Source organism: Sarcophilus harrisii, chromosome 1, assembly GCF_902635505.1.
Source record: "Sarcophilus harrisii chromosome 1, mSarHar1.11, whole genome shotgun sequence".
Taxonomy (NCBI): domain Eukaryota; kingdom Metazoa; phylum Chordata; class Mammalia; order Dasyuromorphia; family Dasyuridae; genus Sarcophilus; species Sarcophilus harrisii.
This window is the reverse complement of record NC_045426.1, coordinates 198,991,029-199,016,847: the sequence shown is the minus strand read 5'-3', so window position 1 is coordinate 199,016,847 and position 25,819 is coordinate 198,991,029. Positions and strand designations below refer to the sequence as shown.

The following is a 25,819-nucleotide window of genomic DNA, read 5'->3' as shown; positions in this document are numbered from 1 at the left end:
GACTTCCCAGTGCGGTTGGTTAGAACTACTGTCCCAAGCAAGATCACAATAAAAAAAAAATTCCACATTCAAACAAATTTTTAAAAATCTAGCTTTTTGATTTCAGATTTCTAATTTAAAAGTAAACTTCAAATTCTCTGTGATCTTCTCTGTGAAATTCAGACCACTTAGGAAATAGTTGTTCTTCATTCTTTTTAGCGTTTATAACCATTACCTTAGAATTGACAAGTAAAACAAAATTCCCCTTTTATAAACCCCAATTCATAAAATAAATTTTGAATTTTTTTCCCTAAGCAAAATTACTTCTTTACTTATCAGATCTAGTCAAGCTGCTATTAATTTGCTCAACTTCACATATGATTCCTCTTCTTCTTCAGAGTGTCCTTCAGGAACATATGGCTATGGCTGTCGTCAAATATGTGACTGTCTAAACAATTCTACTTGTGACCATATTACAGGAACTTGTTACTGCAGTCCAGGCTGGAAGGGTACAAGATGTGATCAAGGTAAATGGGCAATAAGAGGATTTAGAAAATTTCTGTGATATTGCACAGAATTATTATATATATATATATATATATATAGTATTTTCTTAATATAATAATACAATTTATATATTATATAATATATAACACAAGTTCTTAATATAATTCCTTAATACTATTATGCATTGTATTTTCTTAATGAATGTGGTTTTATACTCTTCTTTTGCTTTTAATTTACTGTAATCACATTTAACTTAAGATGTTCCTTGATTGTATCATTATTATTCACTATAACATTTTTGGGTATGTGTAAAAAAGGGATAGGGGACCATGTCTATGATAAATATAAAAAGTTCATTTTTATACAACAGCAAGTTCATGGAAACAAAACATGTTAATGCTTTAAGGAGCCTTACATAAAATCTAATCTAACCACTCATTTTACAAATGAGGAAACTTAGATCCAGAGAATGTCTTACTTGAGTTCATATGATAATTCAATGTCAGAGAAGATCAAAACCTTGATCTTTATTCCATTTCTTAAGTTCTTTCCACTGCTTCCCCTTTGAACAGATGGATGTATTTTATTCTGAATTTTGACTCCTAGTAATGAGCATTCTTGTGTAATATTAGGCTACATCCTTCCAATGAGTTACCATACAAAAATAATTTGGTAATTAGATATCTACCTATTATATTGTCTTGCTATAACAAATTATTTTTGCTTCAGCATAGCCCCCTTCTTGGGCAGCAATCTGACAGAAACATTATCTTTCAAAAGATATATATATATATATATATATTTAATAATATATAGTCAATGAGGCAGCTAGGTGGTCTAGTGTACAGTGCATTACTGGGCCTAGAATCAGGAATACCTGAGTACAACTCCAACCTCCCACTTAATAGCTATGTAACTATGAGTATGTCACTTAACTTTTTAAAAACTCTTTCCCCTTCCTTTTTTCCTTCATGTGAGGATGGAATAAAGTATGTCATTTTTTGATCAGATTATAAATGACATTATTCTGTGTTTCTAGACATCTTTTAAATAGACATAAATCAAATTTTAGTAATTCTAAGAATTGAGTCATTTAAGAATTTTGTGATCTGTCATACCTTCACAAATGTATAAAAAATAGAATAATGTCTCAAATCAAATTAAAGTTTTCTGGACTTTAATCTTAGAGGAACTTCTTTGGGGAAAGGAGAGAGTAAGGCCTGTTTGTTTTGGACACAGATGTATTCCTGAGGAAAAATGATATTTTTTTTTCTTTTTGCTCTTCTGTTTCCAGAAACTTCCAAGTGAATATTTTATGAATTGAAATCATCCAAATATCTCTCATGTCTTCTGCACAAAATAATCACTCATGCGTTTTCTTTTTTTTCTAGCTGGCATTTTAATAGTTGGAAACTTGAACAGTTTAAGCAGAACAAGTACTGCTAACCCTGCTCATTCTTATCAGATCGCGGCTATTGCAGGCATCATTATTCTTGTCCTGGTTGTACTCTTCCTGCTGGCACTGTTCATTATTTATAGACACAAACAGAAGGAGAAAGAATCAAATATGCCAACAGTTACCTACACTCCTGCTATGAGGGTCATCACTGCAGATTATACTATTTCAGGTAAGACTAATAGGAGAGAAACTAACAGAATTTTTAACTGAAAATGAAAAATTTTTTAAAGACTTAGGAAGTTTTTCCTTTCTATTAAGCGTTTTACAAATTTCTCTCAGATCTGCTTTTCAAGGACAAATTAAGGTATATCTGATTCCTCTTCTAAGTAATTGTCTTTTTTTTTTAAATAACAATAGCTTTTTATTTTTCAAAATACATACAAAGATAATTTTCAACATTTACCGCTGCAAAACCTTGTGTTCCAATTTTTTCTCCCTCCTTCCCTACTTTTCCTTTCCCCTCTACAGCAAGGAATCCATTATAGGTTAAACATGTTCAATTCTTCTATACATATTTTCCCGTTTATCATGCTGCACAAGAAAAATCAGATCAAAAAGAGGGAAAATGAGAAAGAAAAAAACCAAGCAAATAACAACATAAAGGTGAAAATAGTATACTGTGATCCACATTCAGTCCCTATAGTTTTCTCTCTGGAGGCTCTCTCCATCACAAGTCTATTGAAATTGGCCTGAATCACTTCATTGTTGAAAGAGCCAGGTCCATTACAGTTGATCATCATATAGTCTTGTTATTGCTGTGTACACTGTTCTGTTGGTTCTATTCACTTCACTTAGCAAAAGTTCATATAAATATTTCCAGGCCTTTCTGAAATCATTCTGCTAATCATTTCTTGCAGAACAAAAATATTCCATTATATTCATATACTATAACTTATTCAGCCATTCCCCAACTGATGGGCATCCATTTAGTTTCCAGTTTCTTGCCACTACAAAAAGGACTGCTACAAACATTTTTGCACATGTAAGTCCTTTTCCCCTTTTTATGATGTCTTTGGGATACTGACCTTGTAGAGATTCTAGCTAGATCAAAGAGTATGCACAGTTTGATATTCCTTTGAATAAATTGCTCTCCAGAATGGTAGAATCAGTTCACAACTCTACCAACAATGTGTCAGTGTCCCAGTTTTCCCACATTCCCTCTAACATTATATCATTATCTTTTCCTGTCATCTTAGTCAATTTGAGAAGTAAAATGGCACCTCAGAGTTGTCTTAATTTGTATTTCTCTAATCAATAGTGATTTAGAGTATTTTTCATTACCATTAAAAATCGCTTTACTTTCTTCCTCTAAAAATTGTCCATTCATATCCTTTGACAATTTATCAATTGGAGAATGGCTTGTATTCTTATAAGTTTGAGTCAATTCTCTATATATTTTAGAAATGAGACTTTTAACAGAACCCTTAAATGTGAAAAAAAATTTTTTTCTCAGTTTTCTGCTTTCCTTTTAATCTTGGCTGCATTGATTTTATTTAAAGTAACTGTCTTTCAAAAATCATCTTTTTGGGGGCAGGCAGTGGGCAGAGCACTGAACTCAGGAGGACCTGAGTTCAAATGTGGCCTCAGACACTTAACATTTCCTAGATGAGTGATCCTGGGCAAGTCACTTAACCCCAATTGTCTAAGCAAAAAAAAAAAAATCATCTTTTTTTCTGCTGCATCTTTTTTTCTTTAGACTAAATATACCTAGTTCTTTTCATTGATCCTTATTATTTCCAGGCCCTTCATCATCCTGGTTATGCTTCCCTATCTTCCTCCAATTTGTCACTGTCTCTTCTAAAATGTGGCACCCTTAACTGAATACTATTCCAGATGAAGTGGGGATGAATACATACAGTGAGGTTGCCTAGACTTGAACTATGTCTCTCTTAATGCAACCTTGCATTAATCTCTTTTTGTTGCCATATCCCTTATACTTCTGAAGCTATTTTTAGAAATCAAACATCTACTCTTTATAAAATGTCATTGTATTAGACTTGACCATTATAATTCTATCATGCTATGCATTAATAATTTTTTTTAGCATTATGTCATCTGTAGGGGCAGCTAGGTGACACAGTGGATAGAGTACCAGCCCTCAAGGCTGGAGAATCAAAGTTCAAATCTTATACTTACTAGCTGTGTGACTTGGTCAACTCACTTAATCTCAATTGCCTTGCAAAAAAAATGAAAAAAAACATTATATTACTACTTACAAATGTGTATCAACTGTGTCTTTATCCAAGGATTCCTGGAATATTACAATATAGAATTTTTCTAACCTGAAATCTCCCATCCAAGTACTAACCAGGCCCGACCCTGCTTAGCTTCCGAGATCAGACGAGATTGGGTGCGTTTAGGGTGATATGGCGGTGGACTAACCTGAAATCTAACCATTATAGACTATTCTATGTAAAGTCATTCACCCAGCCCTGAATCAATCTTAATGTATTCCACTTTCTCCTCATTAAGAAGGCAAGCAATTTGATAAAGGTTATACATCTGCAGTCATACAAAACATTTCCATATTTGTCAAGTTGTGAAAGAAAACACAAGCCAAAAAAATTAAACTAAAAAAACAAAACCCAAGAAAAATAAAGGATGTTTTAAAAAAACAGTATATTTTGATCTGCAATGAGATTCTATAAGTTCTTTCTTTGGATGTGTAAAGCATTTTTCATAATAGGAACTTCAAAACTATCTTGGATGTTTGTATTGCTTGGAGTAGCTAGATCATTCATAGTTGATCACTGTACAGTATTGAAGTTCTTATATATAGTGTTCTCCTGATTCTGTTCACTTCATTTTACATCAGTTCATTTAAGTCTTTCTAGGGTTTTTCAAAAGCATCTTGATTATAATTCCTTATAGCACAATAGTATTCTATCACAATCATATGCCATACTTTGTGCAGTCATTCACCAATTGATGAGCATCCCCTCAGTTTCCAATTCTTTGCCACCACTAAATAGCTGCAATAAATATTTTGCAACACATCACTTTTCCTTTTTTAAAGTCTCTTTGGGATATAGCTCTAATAATAATATTGCTGATCAAAGGGTATACATGGTTTTGTAGCTTCTTTGGAATAGTTTCAAATTATTCTTCAGAAAAATTGGATCAGTTCACAGCTATTCCAAAAGTGCATTAGTGTCCCAATTTTGCCATATCCCAGTGAACATTTGTCATTTTCTATTTCTGTCATATTAGTCAATCTGATAGGTGTGAGGTGGTACGTCAGAATTATTTTAATTTGCATCTCTCTTATCAATAATTATTTAGAGTATTTTTCATATAATTAGAGATAGCTTTGATTTTGTTTTTGAAAAATGCCTGTTCATATTCTTTGATCATTAATCAATTGAGGAATGACTCATATTATTATAAATTTGATGTGGTTCTCTCTATTTGTAAGAAATGAGGCCTTTATCAAAGAAATTTGCTATAATTTTTAACCCATTTTTCCTTTTATTCTAATCTTGGCTGAAATGGTTTGTTTATACAAAATCTGTTTAGTTATATACAATAAAAATTATTCATTTTTATATCCTATGATGTTCTTTATCTTATATGATCCTAAATTCTTCCCTTATTCATAGATGTGTGACAGGTAAACCATTCCATGTTCACCTAAATTACTTGTTGTGTCATCCTTTATGTCTAAATCACATACCTGTTTTAACCCTATCTTGGTATATGGGATGTGGTATCAGTCTATATCTAGTTTCTGTGAAATTGCTGTCCAATTTTCCCACCAGGTTTTGTCAAATAATGTCTTGTCCCAAAAGTCCTGATCTTTGAGTTTATCAAACACAAGATTGTTACAATCATTTAATAATGTGTACATACTCTATTCCACTGATCCACCCTTATGTCTCTTAGCCAATACCAGATTGTTTTGATAATTATCATTTTATAATAAAGCTTGATATTTGGTATAACTGGGTATAACATTTTTTTTCATTAATTCTCTTCTTGTCCTTGACCTTTTGTTCTTCCACATGAATTTTATGATTATTTTTAGCTTTATAAAGTAATATTTTGGGTTTTTTATTGATAAGGCACTGAATAAGTATATAATTTAGGCAAAATTATTCTTTTCATTGTATTGGCTCAGCCTACCCATGAGTAAAATATTAATTATTCATAATAATTATATATTATATTATATAATATATAATAATATTAATTATTCATAATTAATAGTTCCAGTTATTTAGATCCTACTTTATTTGTGTGAAAAGTGTTCTGTAACTGTATTCATATAGTTGATGGATTTGTCTTAGCAGATAGACTCACAGGTATATATATTTGTAGAAAATATAAAATATTTTCTACAGTTATTTCCAATGGAATTTCTCTATTTCTTGCTTTGCTGATAATATATAAAAATACTGATTTTTAAAATTTATTTTATTTCCTGCAATTTTGCAAAAATTATTATTTCAAATAAAGTTTTAGTTGTGTCTGGAATTCTCCCAGTGTACCATTATATCAAATGCAAATAATGATAGTTTTCTTTCTTCATGATTTCCTTTTCTTCTTATACTATAACTAGCATTTCTAGTAAAATATTCAGTAATGGAAATGATAATGGACATCATTGTTTCAGCCCTGTTTTATTGAGAATTCTTCTATTTTATCCTTATAATAGATAATATTTGTTGGTTTTAAATAACTACTACATATTATTTTAAGGAAAGCCCCATTTATTCTTATTTTCTAATGTCTTTATTAATAGGAATGCGTATTACTACATTTTGTCAAAAGCCTTTTCTGAATCTATTGAGATCATATGATTTGTATTGTTTTTGTTACTGATATGATCAATTAGATTGATTTTCTCAATATTATTAATTATATTATATATTTATATATAATTATAATTAATTGGTATTAATAATTATTAATACTAAACCAACCTTGTATTTCTGGTATAAATCCCATCTTCTTGGTGGTATGTTATTTAAATTTTTTGCATTAATATTTATTAAGGAAATTGGTCTTCACTTTTCTTTCTCCATATTTGCTATTCCTAGTTTAGGTATCAACACCATATTTGTGTCATAAAAAAATTGGCTATTCTTTAACTTTTATATCTGTTTTCTCAAATACTTTCTATAGAATTGGAATTAATAGTTCTTTAAATGTTTAGTAGAATTCACATGTGAATCCATCTGTTCCTGTGGATTTTTTCTGAGAAAACTCATTGATGGCTTATTTAGTTTCTTTTTCTAAAATAGGGTTATTTCATGACTAATGTGAAAATATGTTTAACATGATTGTATATGTGTAACCTACATCAATTGCTTGCTGTCTTGGAGTAAGAGGAAGGAAAAAAGAGGGAGAAAAATTTGGAGTTCAAAATCTTACAAAAATTAATGTTGAAAACTATCTTTACAAGTAATTGGAAAAAATACTATTAAGTAAAAAATACATAAATAAAATAGGGTTAAGTCTTCCTACTCTGTTGATTTAGGCAATTTGTATTATTGTAAATATTCTCCCATTTTGTTTAAATTATTAGATTTATTGGCATTTAATTGGATAAAATAATTGCTTAAATTTCCTTTTAATTGATGGTAAATTCAACCTTTAATATTTGATATTGGTAATTTCTTTTTTTAAAAATCAGACTAATGATTTATTTATTTATTTTTTGGTCATGGAAACAGCTCCTAGTTTTATTTGTTAGTTGGGTTTTTACTTTGAATTTTAGTGATCTTTGCTCTGATTTTCAAGATTTTCAATTTGGTGCTTAATTGGAAATTTGTAATTTGTTCTCTTTCCACAATTGACCCTTCCTTCTATCAGTACTTTGCTTTTCTTATTTCCCCCCTCATATTCCTATATAGAATAAGACAAATTTCTATACCCAATGAAGTATATATGTTATTCCCCTTTTCATCCAGTTCCTATGAGTATAAGATTCAAGCATTACCCATCATCACGCCCATAATCCCCTATGTTCTAAAAGCTTTTAAATACTTCTTTTATTTGAGATAATTTACTCTATTCTTCCTCTCCCTTTTACCTTCTTTCAGTGCATTCCTCTTTCTCACTCCTTAATTTTGTTTTTTAAGATATTTTATATCATCCATCATAGTCAATTTGCATCCATGTTCTCTATCTACGTATACCTCCTTTAACTGCCCTAATAATGATAAGATTCTTAGGAGTTATGAGTATCATTATCCTATGTAGGAATGTAAATATTTTAACCATATTGAATCCCTTATGATTTATCTTTCCTGTTTATCTTTTCATGCTTTTCTTAAGTCTTGTGTTTGAAGATCAATTTTTTTTTTTTTTAATTTAGCCTCTGGTCTTTTCAATAAGAATGCTTGAAAATACTCTACTTCATTAAAATACATTGTTTCCTCAGAAGAATTATACTTAGTTTTGCTAGGCAAAATGTGAATATAATATTATCTCCTTTACCCACTGGAATATGATATTTAAGTCATCAGATCCTTTAATGTAGAAGCTATTAAATCATATGTTATCCTGACTGTGATTCCACAGTATCTGATTTGTTCCTTTTTGGTTGCATGAAGTATTTTCTCCTTGACCTGAGAACTCTGAAACTTGATTATGGTATTCCTAAGAATTTTTCATTTTATGATCTCTTTCAGTTAGTGATAAGTAGTTTCTTTTGATTTTTGTTTTACCCTTTGGTTCTAAGATAACAAGGCAGTTTTCCTTAATAATTTCTTGAAAAGTGATGTCTGAGAAGCTCTTATTTTGATCATGGATTTCAGATAATATAATAACTCTTAAATTATTTGTCTTCAATCTATTTTTCAGGTCAGTTGTTCTTCCAGTGAAATAGTTCATAAGTTCTTGTATTTTTTCATTCTTTTGATTTTGTTTTATTGTTTCTTGATGTCTCATGAGGCTATTATCTTCCCCAATTTTGATTTTTAAGGAATTATATTCTTCAGCAAAACTTTATGTCTCCTTTTCCATTTGACCTATATTTCTTTTAAAGAGTTCTTTTCTTCAGTGAATTTTTGTATTTCTTTGTCCATTTGGCCTATTGTGTTTTTAAGATGTTATTTTTTTCAGTGAATGTATATGTATGTGTGTGTTTTACCAAGCTGTTGATTCTTTTTTCATTGTTTTCTTGCATCATTCTCACCATACTAATTTTTGCATCATCTCACTATACTAGATAACAGTCAGTTTTAATCATTTACTCCTCTTCTTTTTTCCAGATACACTTCCTCAGAGTAATGCTGGAAACATTAATAATCATTATTTTACAAACCCCAGTTACCATACACTCACTCAGTGTTCTACATCACCTCACGTCAACAACCAAAACAGGATGACAATTGGAAAGGTAAAATAATAGATGCAAATCAGATAAATTGCATAAACATAAAAGCCAGAGATGTGATTCCTACCATCTTATAGATTTTTAAAATCCTTTTCTATGGTACTATTAGTGAGAATGTGAAATCCTTTAGCATAGCCAGTATAACTAATTTGTCTTTGACTCTCTCTCACTTTCTTTTTTTTCCTAGTTCCCATCTTCTCCCCTATTTCCAGGTACCTGATATCTTTGTATTTATGCTCTAATTGCCAAAGTTTTATACTTTGGTGCAAAACTAGGTCTACCTTTTTTCACTGCGTGCATTACTCTAGAATTAAAGTAAAAATAGAGTAGTTCATCATTCATTACAAGGTCATGGATGGAATCACCCAATTTAAAATAAAATGTGCAAATCACTTTGCAAGACATTAATGATCAAAAGATTAAAAAATTAAATAATCCTCCTCAGGAAGATTATATACTATTGATCAAATTAACTTAAATAGCCCTTAAATTTTCCAAGAATGTTTTTGTTTTATTATAATAATGATAGTCATTCCTTACATTTCTATCGCATTTTCAGTTTTACAAGGTCCTTCTTATATAAATTATCTCAACTAAACCTTATCAGCGTCCTATAAAATAAATGTGACAGATATTATTGTTCTCATTTCATAGAAGGTGAGAATGCAGCTGACTCAGAGAAGCTTGATGACTTATTCAGGGTTCCACAGATAAGAAGTAACAGAACTAGAGCTAGGCTTTGATTTTCCAACTTAATCCAGATTTCACCATAAATCAGATGGCCCAAATGAATTAATCAAATGTCAAGCACTGTGGCACAGTGAATTTCAGATATTATAGGGATGAGAGTCTGAGGTAGGAACATCCACAATATAACTAAATGTTTACTTTCTGTAAGGTTCTGTATTTTTGCATAATTCATAGAATCATTGAATCTTATAGCTGTAAGAACTAAATAACTAAAGACAATCTTGTCCAACTTATTACCTATTGAATTTTTTCTTCAATATGCCTGAAAAATATTCCTCTAATCTCTGCTCAGACACCTCCCTTAAGTTGTAATACCAGAGTTGTGCTCTTTTACTCAAAATTCTTTTCATTTTTAATAGTCAAAAAACAACCAGATATTTATGAACATAAAAAATGTGGAGCCTGGAAAGCGAGGGCCTGTTGTGGACTACACGGGGACACTCCCAGTAGACTGGAAACATGGAGGCTTCCACAATGAGCTTGGTGAGTCAAATTGACTGTATCTAGCAGTCCTTTCATCATTTAAAGCAACCATAGAAAAACATATTAGGGAAGGAAACCAGTATTTATTAAGATTGTGGTGTGCACTAGGCACTGTGCTAGGTACTTAACAAATATTATCTCATTTTATCCTCCTAACAAACCTGAAAGATAGGTATTATTATAATTCCCATTTTACAGTTGAGGAAACTGAGAGAGAGGTAAAGTTATTTTCGCATGATAACACAGCTAGGAAGTATCTGAGACTGTTAACTGTTAACTCAAGTCTACCAGACTCCAGTCTACAAGACTGAAATGTAAATGAGTAGGAATTGATACCAAAAGGAATACCAATCATCTAGCTGAAAAACAAACAAACAAACAAAACTATTCTAATGTTTTGGATTTATCTATGGAAAAATATTTTATTTCAGCTTTCCTGGAAAATTATTGTTGAATTTAATTTATTCCTCAATTAGAAAGATCCCACTATTACTAGCAACTAAATAGCTTTTTTTAAATTTGTGTTTCCCATTTTAATGTATCCTAACAAGTTCATACTGAAATAGTTCAGAATGCTTAGTTGGTTGCAGGAAGGAAAAGATATTTTGATATCTCTGTAAGTTCTTATTTATAAATATAATGTAGCACCATTCCTAAGGGGTTTTTCAATTCTCAATTGCACTGGCAGACTCCTAGAGAGTGGCTGTTTCTCCCCTCAAGATTCTAGGTGTAACCTTAAGGTGCTAGTACCCTCACTCAGAAGTGCCTAGAGTTAGTCAGACAATTTTAGTTAGAGATATTTACTAAACAAGAATAATAAGAACATATGGCCCCCCAAAAAAATAATTTCTCCAAAAGTTTGAGACACTCTACCACACACATATACAAAATCCAAGGGAAAATGGGTTCAAACTTAAATAGAATCTGTGGCAAAGAAGTAACTTACAGTTCCTGGTTGAATGAAATCCAATTTCTTTCTTTCTAGAATTCTTATGAAATTCCCCTCAGGAATGTGTGAATTCTATGCTGAGCCCTGAGAGTTAAGGGTAGAATTCTCAAGTTGCACTTCTTTCTGGCTATCTTTTTGTGTTTCTCAACAGGCTGAATGCATTATTTGTTACTAACCCAGTCAGTTTACCTGATGAAATGATAACATTTATTCTGAACTCACTTTTCCTACTCCTTCTGCCTTTTTTTTTAACAGGTTCAAAGATTTGGTTTCTTAAAGCATTCCTAAATCATAACCAAATCTTCTCATATGAAATCCATAGATCTAGAAAAATGCCAAATTCCTTCAATTCATCCCAATACAGTTTGCTATCAGATTTCATTGAGTAGTGCAAAGCACTTATCTCCTTCCTATCCTGATTAAGTAGCTTGTTCAAACTAGTTTATACCTGTGATTGATTGATTAAAGATATGTTGGCATTTTCACATCTATTTTACATGTTTGATTGCTTAATTAATTTTGTAGATCAGTCAGAGTGGCTAATCACTTGATAAAGGTATGGGGTATAGAACATCTTGTTAATTACATTAATTGAGCATAAGAATGTGAAGTTCCCCTCTTTCACTAGTAAAAAATGATAATTTGGAGGATTAATCCCTAAACAGGGTTGGCTGTAGCTGAACAGTAATTTATGATCTTGTAGTGAGTAAATAGATGTTTAAATGAAGACAAGACAAGACAATCTAGTCTCTGTTAGCCTAATAGTCTGTCATTTACCTTAGTATAGTGGAGAAGCTGGTTTAGTCTCACTTGAGAGTGCATGTTCAAGACAAGTGAACCAATTTGTCTGAAGAGAACAAAGAAAAACACTCAGATTCAAGACTTCCATTTGTATTCTGTGTTGTTCAATTGTTCAGTCATTCTTGACTGTTCATAACCCCATGGTCCATATTGCTCTAGGTCCTTCTGTTCTCCAATATCTCTCTAAAATTGTCCAAGTTCATGTTCATTGTTTCCATGGCACTGTCTAGCCATCTCATCCTCTGCTTGTCCCTTTCTGCTTTTGCCTTCAATCTTTGCCAATATCAGGGTATTTTTCAGCAAGTCCTATTTTCTCGTTATGTGGCCAAAGTATTTCAGCTTCAGCTTTGGATTTTATTCTAGTGAATAGCTTGAATTAATTTCTTTTAATTATTAACTGATTTGATCTCTTCATTGGTCAAAGATTTCTCAGAAGTCTGCTCCAGCACCACAATTTGAAACTCTCAGTTCTGTAGAACTCAATTTTCCATATAGTCCAACTTTCACAGCCATATATTGCTATTGGAAAAACTATAGCTTTAATATGGAGCTTTGTTGGCAAGGTGACATCTCTGCTTTTTAGTATACTGTTCAGATGTGCCAAAGGTTTCCTTCCAAGAAGCAAGCATTTTTTTAATTTCATGGCTATATTCATCATCTGCAGTGATCTTTAAGCCCAAATATATAAAATCTGACACTATTTCTATTTCTTCTTCCTCTGGTTGACAAGTAGTGGAACCAGTTGCCAAGGTCTTAGGTTTTTTATGTTAAGCTTTAAGTCAACTTTTATACTCTCCTATTTCATTTTCATCAAGAGGCTTCTTAATTACTCTTTGATTTCTGCCCTCAGAATGGTATCATCTGCATATCTGAAATTATTGCTATTTTTCTTGGCAACCTTAATTCTGTTTTTTTAAATTTGTCCAGCTTGATCTTTAGCATGATGTACTCTGCATATAAATTAAATAAATAAGGTAACAATAGATAGCTTTGTGTATTCTTTTCTTTTCTTTTCTTTTTTTTTTTTTTTTTTGCTGACACAATTGGGGTTAAGTGACTTGCCCAGGGACACACAGCTAGGAAGTGTTAAGTGTCTGAGGTCACATTTGAACTTAGGTCCTCCTGACTTCAGGGCTGGTATGCTATCCACTGCGCCCAGTCTTTTCTAATCTTAAACCAATTAGTTGTTCTATGTTCAGTTCTAACTGTTATTTGGTGGCCCATATACAGGTTCCTCAGGAGACAATAAGATGATCTGGTACTTCCCTCTCTTTGAGACTTTCCATATTTTTTGGATTCCACACTTTCAAAGGTTTTAGTGTAGTCAAGAAGCAAAAGTAGATGTTTTTTTCTGGAACTCACTTGCTTTCTCCATAATCTAGTGAATATTGGCCATTTGATCACTAGTTCCTCTGCCTCTTCAAAAACTAGCCTGCTCTTTTGGTATTTCTTGGTTCACATACTGCTGAAACCTAGATTGCTGAAATCTAAAATATAACCTTTCTGGAATATGAATGGATTTGAACATTTTTTAGCATTGACATTCTCCGTGGTCTGAAGCACAGTCATAAATTCAGAGGGCTAAAATAGTTCTAAAAATAGATAGATAGATAGATAGATAAAGTGAGTAGGTCAATAGCTTCTAAATGGAGTCAGAAGCAGCCATGTGGTATAGTAGATAAGAGTGTTGAACTTCAAACCAGTGATTCTAAAAGCAAAGGAGAAAAAAAAAAAGCAAGTGATTTTTACAGTTTTGGAGTTTCAGGGCCTTATCTGATATTTAAGAATGGCCTAGCATAAGTATTAACTCTTTTCTCCAGGATGGAAAAAGAAGAGATTTGTTTAAATCAAAATCACAAGTAATTTGAGAAAAAGCAAATTTTTGACTTCAAGGGTGGATTGTAGCTGGTAGAATGAAATTGTCTAAGTAAATAAGGAAATTCACTGAAATAAACCATGAATTTGCAAGTTCATAAGTAAAATACCCATTTGGAAATGAGTTGGCAAAAAATAAGGAATTGTAAACCTTTGAAATTTCAGCTCTAAGAAAGTGAAGTTTTACAATGAATTGCATAAGAAAATTTTGCTAATTTGCAAAACAATAAAATAAGTGAAATCAGTCTGAAAATAATTTGGGATTGATTTGGGAGTGGGAAGTTCTAAAATTAAGAAACTGATCATTAAAATAAAAACAAAAATGAAATATAAAAGACATGCTTTTAAATAAATAAAATTCTGTTTTAGAAGGCTTTGTCTGGATTAATCAGAGACAAAAAAAGCAGGAGAGGAGAGACAGAGACAGTCAGAGGGACAGAGAGAGAGAGAGAGAGAGAGAGAAAGAAAGGTGGAGAAAGAAAGGGATAAAGAGACAGAGACAGAGAGACAGACAAACAGACAGAGAGCAAGGAGGGGTAGTTAAAAGAGAATCAGAGATAATTTACCCTGACATAGTGTAGACCTGAAGTTCAAATAAAAAGCAAGTACAGAAGGATAATCCTAAAAGTAGAAACATTTTAAATGCATCTAAAATTTTGATGTCCAGGTAGCAGGAATATAGAACTACTGATTTTTCACCTGAATAGGGACAATGCAAAGGTCTCATTTTTGCCAGCTATCAGAATTTCTAGCATGTACCACAAGAAAAAACCCAAGATTTAATGTAGTATAGTTAGCATTGTGTGACAAGATTTAAACCTGACTGAGGAAAAAGGTGAAGAAAAGACTTGTCAAGTCTTTAAACTATGACTCTACTCGGAAAATATATTTCTTCCTTAGGAAGTTAGAATTAATTTTGAGAATTTCCATGTTTTTCAAACTTGGATCAAAGATTATGGTATTCATATGCATGTGGGAAAATAATTAAAATGATACAACAAGCTTTAAAACAGAACAATTTGAAAATCTGGGTTGTATTGGATGTGACTGAAGAAAATTATTGTTCACAGAATAGTGTAAATAAAGTGTTATTTATTATCTATTAATATTGTTTGAATTTAGCTTTATTTGACTGTTGCTGTTTGATTGTTTTAGTCATTTCTGACTCTTCATTACTACATTTGATTTTTCTTGGCAGATACTGGAATGATTTGCCATTTCCTTCTCCAACTCATTTTACAGATGGAAAGGAAGGCAAACAGGGTTAAGTAGCTTACCCAGGGACACACAGCTGTTTCTTAAGACTAGATTTGAACTCATGGAGATAAGTCTTTCTGATTCCAAGCCCAGGCTCTGTTTACTGCACCACTTAGCTATCCCTCACTATGCTGTTATTATTCAGTCTTTTTTTTTCCCCCAGTTATGTCAGATTCATCTTGACACTGGGGCCAAAAAAACCCCAAATGGAATCAGATATGACTGAAGTAAAAGAAAAACAATTTAATGTGGCTAGAAATTGTCTAATCCAGAAGTTACTGTACAGAGACAATCCCAAGAAAGCTGGATGGCTTCAGGGAATGCTTAGATCTCTTGCAAGTCTTAGGTTATGGTTAAGTTTTGAGTTCCCCAAATTTGAATATTTATGCTTTTACTTCTTAATCAATCTTAATTTAAATGTTTATGCTTAATAATATACATCTAAATGGACCTTGTTGGGAGAACTGCCCTCTTTACCAAACTCTTCAGCTGCTACATGGTATCTGATTAGTGTACTAGTACCCTAGGAAGGGAGTCATACCTTATATCATCTTCTCTTTTAATAATTGATTAAATAAATTTCCTTCTAAAACTATTTCAGATTTTAGGATTTGTTAGTCTAATAACTGCTGTGCCATATCTTTGTAACTATAAGAGCTAAATTGATAATATTCTATGCAGGTTTCTGAATGCAGCTCATAAAGAATGCCAAAATTGGTAGATGAATGGAATGTTTTTTCCCATGTAGCTTATTAGAAAATGGAGTAATAGCATTTGACTGACAATAAATTTTGTGTTTGTGTTATGTGTTTTAAGTCTATGGTATTGTTTTATGTTAGTATTATATTTATTAGTTTCTTGCATTGTGATTTTGGGAAATCATTGTATAGAAGTGCTGTTGATTTATGAGATCATATCTTTATGTCTTTGGGAAGTTAGCTTCTATTTTGATCTGATTGCTCACATAACTTTCAGCTATTACTTCTTGGAGATTTCTCTGAAAGGCAGAGTGCTCTTCTGATTGAAAATTGTTATAAGTATTCAAAAGGATATATTCTGATTTGTCAAAATTAACTTAATATTTTTCTATGACTTCTATGAGAAACTGCCAAGTCCTTCTGAATTTTCTGTCTTGGTATAGTTGTAAAACTTAAGTTTTGAAAAAATAAGCTACAGGAAGGTGCCCAAATGACCCTTCCCCATTCCATAATGTGATACTAAAATAAGAGGTTAGTATATGCCTTAAAAAGGAGAGTGTTAAAATATTTATATAGATATAAATATATACATAAGATATGTTAAAGTTTTAGTTTTTAATGACATATTTTGCCATTTTAAAAATGGCAACTTTGAAAAAGACAACATGATCAAGTTGTTATCCAAATCTTACTCTTTGGGTAAACAATATGCTAAAACATCTCTTGATAATCTCAATTGTATTCGGAACATTAGAACTTCTGCTCTATTGACAGTAAATCAGTAAGAAAGATCAAAACAACCACGATTCATACACTACATCATTAAGGTTGATACCCTTTGGAGCAATCTTAGTACAATAATAAATTCTTTTTTTTTTCAGTTTGATTACTCACTTTTCTACCCCCAATCTTGAAGATCTTATTATAGTAGGTGAATTTCTCTGTAGGTTCTCATGGAACTGAGGATGAGAAACTCACAACATCCATTAAATTTCTAGTATTGTCTCAGAGTTCTCATTATTTCCCACTGACTCCAAACTTAGATTTGCTAGATCAAATTCTAGCATTTATTCTGTATGTGCTCACTGTTTCTCTCCCTCTTAAATTACAGGTGCTTTTGGACTTGACAGAGAGTATATGAGGAAATCCTTAAAAGGTAAGTTTAAATTAGAAGAAATAATTATTTCATGGGAGTAGGGTGGGGATTTTATTAAAGATTAAGGTAACGTTGAATAGCCAATGGAAATTTGCTCTAGGTTGACAGTGTAGAATATAAAATCTTAAAATATTAGCAACAGAAAGAATTAATTATCTAGTCCTCCCTCTTATTTTACAGATGAGAAAACAAATATGCTAAGAGGTTATCTGAAGAAGGAGGAGTGTGTAAAATACTAAATGAACAGAAGGAATATTGACCAATATAGAGGGAGTGAATTCAAATAAACATATTATTTGGAAGCCTGGACATTAGATAATTGTCTGTTATAGTCACGTAGGAAGATCTCAGAAATTTAGCAGATTAGAATTAGCATTATCAATCATAAATCACTGAAAAATGTGGCATTGATGAGGCTGGGCACTAAATGATGATGTTGGGGTAGCATTTCCTAGTTCAACATACAAGGTGCAAGGTGCAGGGCACATTTGAAGAATTCACAATGGTGTTCTCCTTGCCAAAAGGTACCTTTATTTATGAGAAGAGGTTAGGGATAAATGAAGAGGTAAAAATAGACACCAGAAATGATAAATATGAAATAGATTCAGGAGAGCATATAATTAGCAAGAAAATGGGTTTTAACAATTAACAAGGGAAAAAACAAATTCCCTAGAGGAATTCACAATTAACCAGGAGAAAGGGAATACACTATTAGGTAGGAGTATTCCATTAAGAGAAATTTAGCAGACTAATCCCAAAGGGGACAATGAGCGAAGGGGATTACACTATCATTTAGCAGGCTAACCCTAAGAGATTTAGCACCTAAATAGAGTTAGCTATAACAAGGAGAAAGACACTCTGAGGCATAGAGGAAGGTGAGAAGAAAGACCCCATGAGGCAGGATGCCATGGCAGGCTAACACCAAAAGGGATTTAGTAAAAATGGCATATGCCATGGGTGGATTTATAGGAGAAATTTAACCTTAAGAGTTTGAAATCATCACTTGGCATTCTGATTGCATATGGTAAAGTGGGATTCCCAAGACCTCCACAGGAGTGGATCTGTAAGATTGAGCTGATCCCCATCAGTGCCCTTCCCTGCTTGACTCGGGGAGTATTATCATTTTATCAATACTTCAGGCTTCCTCTGCCAACTCCACCTAGTTATCCAGGACTTCATCAGTATAATGAGGACGAATAATAAAGTTGAGAAAAAATAGTGAGAAAGAGCAAAAGTAAACAAGTAATGTGACCACATACTAATAGCTAACATTTATTTAGCACTCACTATTTATTTAGTGTCAGGCAGTACTAAGAACTTTAGAATTATTATTGCATTTGATCCTAACAATCATGGGAGATTATTATCTCCATTTCACAGACGAGAAAACTGAGGCAAATACAGTTTAGATGACTTACCCAAGGTCACATAACTAATAAATATCTGAGCCTAGATTTAAACTAAAGTCTTTCCAACTTTATGGTCGACTCTAATCCACTGTATCAGCTAGAAGCCCAAATTGAAGCTTGTACTGTTAGGTACAAGCCTGAGGTAGAAGTGAAAAGGGAAGAAGGGACAGAGAATTTAAATTCACAGTTATGAGATTTGCTGGAGGCCAGGGAGACTTTGACCTTGCCCTTAGGGCAGAGATTGTATTCATAATTTTGTCTCTGACCCCTTCTCCCTTAAAATTCTAAAAGGTATTGGAGAATGTGGAGCTAAAATCTATTAGCCTTTGCTTTATGGGAGTGGGGGTGTGTAGGAAGGGGCCTTGGAGAGTGGAAGGATAGTTGGAACAAGAAGGGATTAGATTAGATTTTCCCCATCTCCTTCCTGAAGGTGACAGACTACCTTCCAGCTGAGAAACTCAAAGAGAAAAGTTTCTAAGGATCTTAATTTTCATTGCCCTAATTGAAAGGGCACTATGGTACCTTAGCTGAAAAAGTATTTTCATACTCCAATCAAAGTTAATGAAGTATTTATTACCCAGTTTAGTCAGTGGCTGAAGGTAGAAAAAGACTACAGCTGTTCAATAATAAATAAATCCAGTAAGGACCACAGAGACTCTGCATCCTGAGAAAAGTCCAGCAGTTGAGTGATAACCAGAGTAGTAGCCAAGCACCCTATTTGATCCAGCCTTCTAATATAAATAGGGGTTGGTGCAGTGAGTCCAGAGAGGATACTACATATAGAAAATGGATTATAAAAACATATAAGTATACTTTATACATATAAAGGTAACTTTATAGTATATGGGTATATATGTGTACAAGGTATACAGTGAATGCAAACTAATTTAGGGAGGTGAAGAGAAAAGCTTTCTTATGGAGAGAATTTGTCCAATTTATCCTGTTTATATAATTTATAAATAGTTTTTTGTGAGTTGTTTGCCCTCATTATATTGTGTGCTCACTGAGAGCACTTTCTTGGTATCCCCCAGTACCTGGTATATAGTAAGTATTTAATAAATGCTCGTTAACAGATTGAATGAAAATAGCCTATGAAAAGGAATGGAGGTAAAAGATGGAATGTTATGAATGGGGAAGATCAAGTCAACCTATTTGGCTAGACTGTACAGTATGTGCATTGGGATAATATAAAATAAATCTAGAAAGATGGTTGGAACCAGATAACTAAGAGCTTAAATACTATATGGAAGATTGTATTTTTTCATAAAGATAATATTGAACTTAGTTCAATAAAGATAGTAAACAAGATAGTAAAAAAATTCAATTCAACAAACACTTATTAAGTAACTATTTTGTGCTAGGTTCTAAAAATACAAAGATCAAAATCAAACCATACTTGCCTGTGGGGTAGTTATATTATAATGATTGGAAGAGAACCAGGGGAGGCATAGATATTAGTCAGTCACAAATTGATTGTGAATTTATATGTTTTATTTTTAAAATAGCTTTTAAAGTTCATATAATGAAGTTGTGATATAAATCAGTATCAGAAATATAAGGAATTTTCAGTTGTTCATTCTAAGAGATAATTCTTCAGTTTTTAAATACAGCCTCTTTACCTTTTCTGTCTCTAGATTCTCTGTTTTAGCTATATTAACTAAATTCTAGATTCTAGCTACACTTTCTTTGAGATACAGAGAGATAATGTACAATCTTTTACTCATCTGACTCATTGGTCTTCAGACTTGAAGTTTGTGGTATAGTTTTTCACTAGGGAACAAAACAAATACTTAGACACATTTCACTTTAAAACTTTCTTGTGTGTAGACAGCTAAGTAATCTAATATCAAATATACAGATTTCTGAAGAGTTGCTATTTTTTCTTCCACAGATTTAGTAAAGAATTCTGAATATAATTCAAGTAGCTGTTCACTAAACAGTTCTGAAAATCCATATGCTACTATTAAAGATCCACCAGTAATCATACCGCAAAACTCAGAGAGTGGCTATGTGGAAATGAAGTCACCAGTACACAGAGACTCTCCATATGCTGAGATCAGTAGCTCAGCTTCCACTAATAAGAATGTCTATGAAGTTGGTAAGAGAATCTAGTGAATATTAAATTCTTTCATGCTATTTTGAAAACAAACTAAAGTAGTTAATGAATAATTGTTAAAAAATATTATTTACTCTTTCTTAATCCATACACAATAGTCAGTAAATTGGTATATAGTGCCTTTAAAGAAAAAAATGACATTTTCTTAATTTCCAAACCATTTCTAGTCATCTCATTCTGTTCCACTAATAGACTGTTCTTTTTTTAAAAACCAGTACCAATTATTTTAATAATTACTGCTTTGTTGTACAGTTTGAAATCTTTTACTGATGGACTCCCTTTCTCACTTTTTTTTCACTATTGCCTTAAGATTCCTGACCTTTTATTCCTCTGTATAAACATTATTATTTTTTCTAGCTATATAAAATATCCTTTGGGGAGTTTGATAGAGGACTGGTGAAGCAAATTAATTTAAGGAGGTACTGTCATTTTTATTATATTGGCTCAAGCTATCATAAAAAACCAACATCTCTAGTTTTGAGATAGGAGAAAAAGAAAACAACAGAGCTCTGAGTACTTGATATAGTAGGAGATGTCTAAAGAAGACAGAGAAATTCTATATTCTGCTAACATAGCAGTTTTGTCAGTATATTCAGCTATGCAGAGTACATGCAAATTGTTTTGTGTACATTTATATGATTTGTAATTTGTGTTTGTAGTTTTATCTGTGAAGAATTTGTATACATGCAGCTCATTTGGAACACTATCATTGAGACAACATAATGCTAAAGAGTTTTGTTTTTGTTTTTTGTTTTAAATCATAGTTTAACTTCTTAAGGGGGGGTTATTTCAGAAGAGTAGTTTCTGGAATATCTATGTACTAAAAAGATTGGGGGGGAGAAGAGGGGAAATATTTAGCCTGATGCAGTATAGAGAAAGTGAAAAGCCATGAGTTTAAATTAGTTCTGTCACTTTTAAGTCAATTTCATCTCTTTCAGCTTAAGTTCCCTCCTCTGTTAAGTGGAGGAGGTAGATTTAGATGATTTCTAAGCTCTCTACAATCTCTAAATCTATAATCTTGCAAGTCACACAGCAGTTTTATTATTAATTACTTGACATCTCTGATACAGCAATGTCATCATCCTCTTGCAATGCAATGTTAATTATGATAATTAATGAATACTTCACTTCAACAATGGCAAAATAGTGTAATCAAATTAATTATTTAGCATTCAAAGTTATATATTTCTGTGCTTTTATTAAAAAAAACCTTTTTTATTTCACATTTGCAAGAAATGTTTTATTCTTTATTATTTGCTTGTCATTTTTTATAAATGTCTGTTTTTGGTTGTCACAGAACCCACAATGATTATTGTACAAGAAGTATTAAGCAATAATGGACCTCTCAGCCAGGATCCATATGACCTTCCAAAGAACAGCCACATTCCATGTCATTATGATTTACTACCAACTCGAGACACTTCATCATCTCCTAAGAAAGAAGTCACTAGCAACAGCAGCAATGAATGATAATATTTTATTGGACATGGTAGAACACTTTAAAGAACTCTATCTTAGTTCTCCTCCTTGTACTTTGTCACCTTATTTGGATGCTAATCAATGTGATAGATAAATGCTAAATAGTAAGATTCTCAAAATTTTATATTTGCTGAAGGTGCTTAACAGGTGACAGACAGACTGAGGAGATGTTAGTGTTCTCACTCATGACTGTGGATCTTTACAAAAAGCACACTGGCAACCTAACACACAATCTAAATCATTCATTTGCAGATGAACTTCACACAGGTGTTGCAGTGAGCACAGAAAACAGTGTCTTCAACTCCCTCTTTCCCATTGTAGAGCTATACGCAGTATTATGCAATTTTTCAAGTAATTTAATTCTAAAAAGTATTTTGAATGACTAAACACCCAGAGGAAAAAACAGGCCTGCTAAATATAGCCATGCTGCCAAATTTCTATGGAGTGGTCTCACATATTGAAACATTCTATTATTCCAGGAAAAGCATGTGATAACATGAACCTGACAGTCTGCAAACAATTACAGATGCAAATAAAAAGTGTACAAAAGAAGGAAAAATCAGCCTTAGCCTAGGTTGCAGAATACATGACCTAAAATGTTTTTTAATAGCAAAGAATACAAAGAACTGCCTAATTGATGCACCAAGAAGTGATGTTTTGTACTTAGATGTTTGTATCTAGGAATACTTTACTACTATGACATTTTCTAGTCACAAATCCTATGTGCAACGCCACTAATAGACATCCATTAACATAGCAGCAATTATTTCATAAATATGTAAATGAATCATTTTGTTTTTTGACAAAATGGATTGAATGTGTACATGATGTGAAGCAGGATGTGATAAATGAACTTATAAGAAGTTGTTTAAGTTTTGTAATAGTGATATAGAATAATTATAAAGAGTTTGGATTAATTCTTTTTCTTAGGAATGATTATAAGATCTCTGTTCATAAGTGTCAAAGTTATTGATAGTTGATATAGGATAACTATGCTTAAGCTGGTCTTTTGCATGGCTAATAACTTGATATGTAACCAGTTTTTTTTTTCCACAAATTTTTTAATTGTGTATTTTAAACTACGTTTTATGGTGACTGAATTATTACTGAAAATATATTGTATGTTAATTTTTCTTATGTTTTTGATACACATCTTTTGTTTAGACTGGGAACACTTTTATCAGAGGAGAGGGGTATCAACTGGTATTGAATAGATGCTTTTATGGTGGCCTCTTTGGTAGTTTAGAAAGATCTATAAACCTGTCACCTGATTTTCTATTATAGATTACCCCTGGAAGAATCCTACAACTAACAGGAGAAACATTTTACTTATTTCAGAAGACTATGCTATTATATTAGTGATATAATAGCAATGTGCAAGTTATTCATAACTGCATTGTCCAACCTTATCTTGATTACCCTTTTTAGGATGTAGAATATCATACAAGAAAACTAGGTTTTCTTCCTGTGTAAAATCATTTGATTTTTTTATCCATCAATGGTGTGTTAATGAGAACCCCCCCCCCAGACAAAACAATGTATCACAATTTATGGGTTTCTAAAGTTCATAAGACATAGAATCTACATGATGGTTCAATCATTAATCAGTAAACATATATTTTGAATTCCCAGTATTAGTGATCATTGTGTTGGACAAGTAAGTATATAAGAAAACATTCCTTTCTTCCTGGTGTCTCCTGCAGCTTAAAATTCTAGGGAGATTTGGGGTTGGGGAAAATAAAATAGAATTATATACTTATTTAATTTTTAAAATTAGGATGAATTGCCGAAGCAAAGTTTCTTCCCCATCTACCTCCCCTACTGATTCCAAAGAATCAGTAGATTTCTTGCATGATAATGACATTGTAGGAGTCCGACTAATATATTGTTTGGAAGACAATGACTTTTTTTCACAGTGACTAACTAGAAGAGTCTCAAAAGAACAATCAGATCTATTTGTGGGAAATGTCAGGAGCTGTACATGAAGGCCAGAAAAATTTATTATATTAAAAAAGATAACTTTTAAAAAGAAATTCTTCAAAACCCCATTAGGGGCTCAAAATGATTCCCTCTTTCTTAGTCTCTGGAAATTGATCAAGAGAATATATGTCTTTTTTCATCACATAGTTGGAAGTGAAAAGTGTATGCTTAAAGATATCACTATCAAATCTGGAAAACAGATGTAAATGCAAGAACTACTGCTGACCTGTAAAATTTTATAATGAATATAATGCTTAGGATGACTATTACACTGAATAATTATTGATACGCTTGAAAAAATATAAGGTACTTTCAAGACATTGTAACATCAGAATAAATCAAACCATTTCACAGATGTTTCAGAACCACTCTATCTTCTAGGGGGAAATGAGATTTTTTCTGGTCACTTTTATATACTTATATGTATTAAGATACAGAATGTCTGGTTGTTTGAATGACAGTGAAATTGAATTATAACAAGTCTCAGATTTGAAAATACAAATATTTAAAGGTTTTCTTCAATCTTTTTGAATTTAATTTAGCTATGATGTCACCAAAGTAGTCATATAATATAAAGATATTTTTCATAATGTGTGAATCTCTGTTTATTTCTGACCTTAAAAAAGTCTTCCTGTTCTGTGGTAACTTAAGCTAGATGTGTCGAACTTGGGCTACATGAGGCCTTAAGATCTTCCAGGTGGGTCCAGAACCAGCTCAAAATGTAATTGGCAAATGTTTAACAAAATAAATAAAAATACAACAAAGTATAGATAATGTTAACTTGTTGCTTTCTAAGCCAATATGTGGCCCATGGAGGAGCCATTTTTATTTGTTTGATATCATAAGACTTAAGCTTTTAAAAATGCTTGGTAAGAGCTACCATAAGATATTACCTCATGAATCATTAAAGTCAACTAAATTATTAATCTTTGCCTACACATAAATGGATTGTCATACAAATAAAAACAAATTATCCCTATACATTTGTATATTAAAATGAGCCCAAATTTATGTTGCATTATTTCAATGAGACAAAAAGTATATGCTCAGTTAATTTTATGAGGAAAATCAACTTTATGTGATCATTCACGAGATTTGGTAAAACTATATATCCCATAATTTACTCATACTAATAAAGCTAATAGATGATTACCATTGTTTAGAATCATCATTTTGACAAACTTCCAAATTAGTTTTCCTCAGAGTAATTTAAGTAAGGAAAATAAACTTTTCAATTTTCAGTATACAATTCAATATTCAATTTCAATTTCTTTTAGTTCTGATACTAATCAAACACATTAGGGAAGTAGAAAATTGAAAAATGTATACAGAAAGATAAATAATTTTGTGATAGGTAAATAGATATATAATTTCAGTGAGCACTTATTAAGCACTTACTTTATGCCAGGAACTATGGTAAGAGCAGGGAATACAATCAAATACAAGCTCCTTATATTCCAATTCAAAGTTATATTCTAAATGGGGATGTATGTACATAAGGTATGTACAAAAAGAGAATTACAGGAGAGAGGAGTCATGATGTAGATGGCCCAAATGTGAGATGCAAGTCTGGTGCCAG

The 25,819-nt window shown here is 32.0% G+C and overlaps 1 protein-coding gene across 1 annotated transcript in view; it reads left to right on the top strand.

Annotated features, from left to right (window-relative positions):
• MEGF10 (multiple EGF like domains 10) overlaps window positions 1-22,384 on the top strand; it is an 84,910-nt gene extending 62,526 nt beyond the window's left edge. The window contains exons 18-24 of the mRNA XM_012541132.2: window positions 378-506; window positions 1,878-2,114; window positions 9,163-9,290; window positions 10,397-10,520; window positions 17,212-17,256; window positions 20,557-20,763; window positions 22,079-22,384. Coding sequence (XP_012396586.1) covers window positions 378-506; window positions 1,878-2,114; window positions 9,163-9,290; window positions 10,397-10,520; window positions 17,212-17,256; window positions 20,557-20,763; window positions 22,079-22,251 — 1,043 coding nt within the window. The 3' untranslated portion in view covers window positions 22,252-22,384. The remainder of the gene's footprint in view (window positions 1-377; window positions 507-1,877; window positions 2,115-9,162; window positions 9,291-10,396; window positions 10,521-17,211; window positions 17,257-20,556; window positions 20,764-22,078) is intronic.
• Window positions 22,385-25,819: the final 3,435 nt, after the last annotated feature.